The sequence below is a fragment of the Arachis ipaensis genome, chromosome B02 (assembly GCF_000816755.2).
Source record: "Arachis ipaensis cultivar K30076 chromosome B02, Araip1.1, whole genome shotgun sequence".
In the NCBI taxonomy this organism is placed as follows: Eukaryota; Viridiplantae; Streptophyta; class Magnoliopsida; order Fabales; family Fabaceae; genus Arachis; species Arachis ipaensis.
This window is the reverse complement of record NC_029786.2, coordinates 27551039-27557330: the sequence shown is the minus strand read 5'-3', so window position 1 is coordinate 27557330 and position 6292 is coordinate 27551039. Positions and strand designations below refer to the sequence as shown.

At 31.3% G+C, this 6292-nt stretch overlaps 1 protein-coding gene and 1 long non-coding RNA gene across 2 annotated transcripts in view; both read left to right on the top strand.

Moving 5' to 3' along the window:
• Positions 3599–3927, top strand: LOC107628271. The gene is made up of 2 exons (XR_001617674.2): positions 3599–3776; positions 3849–3927. It is a non-coding gene; the product is annotated as an uncharacterized LOC107628271 (long non-coding RNA).
• LOC110269203 overlaps positions 4638–6292 on the top strand; it is a 2882-nt gene continuing 1227 nt past the window's right edge. Inside the window, exons 1-3 of the mRNA XM_021116888.1 lie at positions 4638–4778; positions 4870–5004; positions 5140–5187. Of these exons, the coding sequence (XP_020972547.1) occupies positions 4653–4778; positions 4870–5004; positions 5140–5187 (309 nt within the window). The 5' untranslated portion in view covers positions 4638–4652. The remainder of the gene's footprint in view (positions 4779–4869; positions 5005–5139; positions 5188–6292) is intronic.

The window sequence follows — 6292 nt, the reverse complement described above, 5'->3', positions numbered from 1 at the left end:
TACTTATGAGAACTAAACTATCTATTTTAGCATGGGGCATGCTGTTCTGCATGCTGCAGCACTTATACGCTTAAGACCAATAAGTTACCTAAAATCCTCCTCTTTACAACTGGGTTGCGGTCAGGAGCCAAATATTTCTCATCTTAGGATATTTGGATGTGCGGTTTATGTCCCAATTACTCCACCACAACGTACAAAGATAGAACTCCCAAAGAAGATTAGGGATATATGTTGGTTATGAATCCCCGTCAATTATAAAATATCTTGAACCCACGACAGATGATTTATTTAAGGCAAGATTTTCTGATTGCCACTTTGATGAAACAAATTTTTCAAAATTAGGCGGAGAAAATAAGCAGTTGAAAAAGAAAATTACTTGAAATACATTGTCGTTATAACATTTAGATCCTCGCACTAGACAATGTGAAATGAAAGTACAAAGGTTAATTCATGTGCAAAATATTACAAACTAATTGCCAGACACATTTACTGACCTAAAGAGAGTAACAAAATCTCACATTCCAATTGCAAATGCACCAATAAAAATAAGTATTTCAGAAGGTCAAATTGTTAGTGCAAATGAAAGCAATCCACGCCTAAAGCGTGGAAGACCAATCGATGTTAAGGATAAAAATTTCCGGAAAAAGAGAGAGATAATTAATCATGATGGTCACAATATGGAGGCAAATACTCAAAGGGGATCTGAAGACACAATTATTGATGAAACCTCTGAAGAGGTTCAGGTACCTGAAAAGGAAGAGATCTTGATAAGTTATGTCACTATCGGAGGGACCGAAAGAAAACTATTGTCGACAACATTTTTACTTATAATATTGCTGTAGAAATAGTAAAGCAAGATGAGGATCATGAACCAAAATCTGTCAAAGAATACAGATAGAGAGATGATTGGCCAAAATAAAAAGACGCAATTCACGTTGAATTAACTTCACTTAGAAAACGTGAAGTTTTTAATTCTATAGTCAAAACCCATGAAGGTATAGAACCAGTAGGATACAAGTGAATTTTTGTGCGCAAACAAAATGAGAAAAATGAAATAGAAAGATACAAAGCACGACTAGTAGCACAAGAATTCTCACAAAAACCTGGTATTGACTATGTGAAAAGATATTCTCCTGTGGTGGATTCAATAACATTAAGATATCTGATTAGTCTGGCTGTGCATGAAAAGCTTGATATGCGCTTAATGGATGTTGTTACAATCTATTTATACGGCTCAATTGATAAAGAAATTTATATGAAAGTCCCTGAAAGACCCAAAGTGCTTGAAGTATACAGTAATTCTCTGGAGATTTGTTATTGAGTACTTATTGAAAGATAGATACAAAAATGACCGTATATGTCCATGTGTGTTCATAAAAAAAATCTGAATCCAAATTTGTTATTATTGCAGTATATATTGATGATTTAAATATTATTGGATTACTTGAAGAGATTCCAAAAACTGTGGATTATTTAAAAAGAGAATTTGAAATGAAAGATCTTGATAAAACAAAATTTTGTCTTGATTTATAAACTGAACACTTGAAGGACGGTATATTCATCCATCAGTTAACTTATACTAAGAAACTTTTAAAAAAATTTTACATGGACAAAGTACACCCATTGAGTACTCCAATGGTGGTGTGATCACTAGATGTGAATAAAGATCCATTTCGACCATGTGAAAATAATGAAGAGCCCCTTGGTCCTGAAGTATCCTATCTTAGTGCTATTGGCACACTAATGTATCTTGATAATAATACCAAGGCCAAATATAACTTTTTTAGTAAACATGTTATCGAGATTTAGTTCTTGTCCAACTAGAAGACATTGGAATAGTGTTAAACATATATTAAGATATCTTTAAGGATCTGTTGATAAGGGTTTATTTTACCCCAACAAATCAACATTTCAATTAGTTGGATATGCAGATGCAGGTTTTCTTTTTGATCCGCATAAAGGCAGATCACAAACAGATTATCTATTCACATGTGGAGGCACAGCTATATCTTGGCGTTCAACAAAGCAAATTATAGCTACAACATCCTTAAATCATGCAGAAATATTAGCAATTCATGAAACATCTCGAAAATGTGTTTGGCTTAGGTCAATCACCCAACATGTCGAAGATATGTGTGGTTTACGTGTGAAGAAAATGCTAACAGTCATACACGAAGATAACTCTACTTGCATACATCAACTAAAAGAAAGATACATAAAAAAAGATAGAACAAAGCACATTTCACCAAAACTCTTCTACTCTCATGATCTTCAACAAAGTGGTGATATAGACGTTTAACAAATCCATTCCAATGATAATTTAGCAGATATGTTCACTAATACACTACCTATTTAACATTTGAGAAGTTAGTATACAAGATAGGAATGCACCAACTAAGAGATATCAAGTGATGTAATTATCAGGGGAATAATATGGGCTGTACTCTTTTCCTTAACCATGGTTTTTATCTCACTTAGGATTTTTCCTGATAAGGTTTTTAATGAGGCAGCTACCTAACGTATTACAAGACAGTACTCTTTTTCCTCTACTATATTTTTTTAAATAAGATTTTTTTAATGAGGCATTAGTCTACTATTACTACTAGGAACATCCAAAGGAGAGTGTTATAAATATATTTATTATGGATGCCCTAGCCAGGTGTTAGGCCCTTAGCTAAGAGTTGAACCCTTGGCTAAAAGTTGGACTCTTGGTTATAAATAACCCCTCTCATGTTTTCCAATGTACACAATCAATAATAAAATTATTTATCATTCTCCTTATTCTCTCTCCTCCTTCCCTCAAACCTTCATCTTTATTTTCATAATATTTACATATTTTTATGAATTACTGAATCAATTTTTATTGAATAACTAATTTGAGTACGAATTATAAAAAAATGCTACTATATTATCCAATAATAATAATAATCATGAGACATGTGACATCATTTATGATTAAAGAATACATGTTAATTTAGTAACAATAACTAAATAACATACTCATTATGTCATCAATTTGTCATAATAAATTAAGAAAAATAAAATTGAAAGATGTTACAAATTAATGGACGACAAATTAAAAAAAAAAGATCAGTAATAAAAAAAGACACAATAGAAGCATATCATTTTAAAAATACTCTTTGTATATATTTCAAAATAAAAATCTATTTTATTGAATATTTTACTGCTAAAACAAAATTAATTATAATCCAAGTATAATATACATACAAAAATTTACAATAACACACTAAAATTAAAAAAAAATTAAAATTACCAATGTTTTGTTTTACGCAACATAAAATTTAACTTTTATTATGATAACTAATTTTTCTTTCATGGACTCAAATTATGCTTATTATCTATATACAATTTTTTAAAAATATAAATCTAAAAATATATGATAATAGAGCTGGTCCAAGTAATAGACATGATGATGACATATCCTTAAAACATATAATAAAGTTACGGGCCTGCTACACATACAAGTATCCAAGCATCCAAGTTGGCCCAGCCCAAATCGAAGACACGCGCATAAGGAAGCATAACATGGCGCGTCAAAATCACGCGCTTAACACAAATTCAAAGGCATCACAGACTACCAGGAGAAGAAGAAGAAGGCAATTGATGGCTGCCTCTTTGCCCTCATGATAATATACTTTCATTTTTCTGAAAACAAAGGCAAGAAGAGGGCCGAAAGACCACCAAAGCCTTGGATTGCCAATTGGACTAAGGAGAAGTTGGTGGAAAGAATGACTGCAGAAAAAGAAGAAATTTTGGTAAGTAAACATAATATGTTGCTTGTATTTTATTTACCTGAATGCTGCTAGCTAAAATATCTCATGTTTCAGGGTATTGTGAAGATGGCGGAGACAAGAGCAAGAGAAAAAATGAAAGAAAAAGAAAAAAAAGAAAAAAAACAAGAAATCAGCTTCCTATGTTCCTAAAACAGATCCAGGGGTGCCATCATTCAGCCTTGGATTGACTGATTCAAGCCAGGAGGGGGCGTCAACGCAGGAGACAGAAAGGGAAAAATCTCCAGAAGCTGCGAATTTGATAGAACAATTGGACAGTTTGGTCCAAAGAATAGCAAGCAGCGCACCGAAGGGAAAAAACACAAGTCCACAAATTCAGAGGGAGACTGGGGGAGAAAGTTCTGCAAAGTTTGAAACTCCTCGGGGATTATATCAGATTACGGATGATATGAAACAAAAGTGCTACATCTGGGGGACAAGACTGAAGGAAGATGTAGATGGCAATACTAACGAGTATGAGGAAATGTGCACTCTGATTGGCCAAGGAAATACATTTTGATGAGAATGCACCTTGCTTCCTTCCAGGCAAAAAGTGATATAAAATCTCAGGTAATATTATAATAAGATTAATGTTTTTACACCAAAGTCAATTACAATGCTTATTAATGTAAAATTGATTTCGGCATATATTTCTAGATTGTATCTGCCATCTGCCTCATCCTCAACAACAAAAATGAAAAGAGATTTCAAGAACAAATATACTGTCTCCCCCCCGATATTGTGGTAAGTGTTACTTCTAAGAACTTCGGGTGTATTTTCTGTATTGATTTGGGTGTATTTGTCACGTTTGATTGGGTGTAAGTTTAGTATTTCATTTCTCGTTTCCCATTCTTGCAGTGCATGGCAATTTCGGATCACCCAAATGGGGAATTCGTATCACCAAAAACGGAAAAGGAATTCAGGGTGGAAGCCTACCCGAGTTTCATTCCCTTCATAGATAGAAAAAAATTGACTTCGCACCCATATGTAAGTTTTCGTTTGCTAAATTTGTTAGTACGCTTATTTACTTATTTGCAAAATAAAACAACACACTGTTCCATGTGTGGCAATCCTTCAGATTTTTGCCCCTGTCTGCTACGCCGGGCATTGGTGGTTATGGCTGATAAATACAAGAAAGCGAAAATGTCAAATACTTGACCCGCTACACAAAATAGCTCCCACTGATGAGAGAAAGGCCATTAATAAATTCACTGTAAGTTGCCTCTGTCTTCTTTACTTTAATAGATAGGTCTATTTCGTTAGTTGTGATGGGTGTATATTGTCCATTCAGTTGGATGTATCTTGTCCATTCATTCGGGTGTATTACTGATTTGTTTTCGTATTTAAGGGATACGTATTTTCAAGATTGATAACATATGCCGGCGGGGAACCTTCGGTAATAATATATCTCTTTTAAAATTTAAGAGTAAAACTAGGAGAAATCTAACAAACATAAAAACAATGATTAAAAGATACTACAAAAATATTGATATTTTATCTCATGTATTTAAAAATATATTACACAAATTATATGAATTTTTTTATTATAGAGTTTTTATCCAATTAAAAAATTAATAGATAGTAAAATTTGATAATAGCAAAATGTGTTCTAATTTTTTAAAAAATCTAAATATTAGATGAAATGTTATCAGTCAATAGATAACTAAATTTAAAATTCTCAAATTAAAAAGATAGATGACATTGTATACATTTTTATGAGTTATTGAACAAATTTTTATTAAATAACTAATTTAAGTACAAACTAAAATAAGTAGGTTTAATTATTCTGTTGGTCCTATAGTTTTGCGAAATTTTTAATTAGGTCCCTATATTTTTTTTAATTGGGTCCCTGCACTAATTTTTTTTCAATTAGGTCCTCTTGGCAGTAATTGGCTTAATTTTATAGGGACCTAACTAAAGATAAAAAATTGGTATAGGGACCCAAATAAAAGAAAGAAAAAGTGTAGGGACCCAATTAAAAAAAATTTGGTGCAAGGACTTAATTAAAAGGAAAAAAAGTATATGGACCTAATTAAAAATTTCGCAAAACTATAGGAACTAATAGAGTAATTAAACCAAAAAAATATTACTATAATCACCAAAAAAAAAACCAAAAAAATATTACTATAAATATTAACCAATAATGGCAGTAATCATGAGACATATAACATCATTTAGTGATGAAGAAAACATCTCAATTCAGTTACAATAATTAGATAATAAATCCTTAATGATAAAAGATCTTATCAGATTAAAATTTAATATTGTGAGAAATACTAATAGACACACAAAAAAAATAACAAAATAGAGTAGACCTAATAAAATAATTTTTAAAAATATTTATGCAATCTAAAACTGACAAAATACTCACCATAGCATTAATTTATCATAATAAATTTAAAAAATTAAATTAAAAAATATTACAAATTAATGGAGAACATTCAAAACTTAAAAAACATATCAATATAAAAAAACAAAATAGAAGCATATCATTCTCAAAG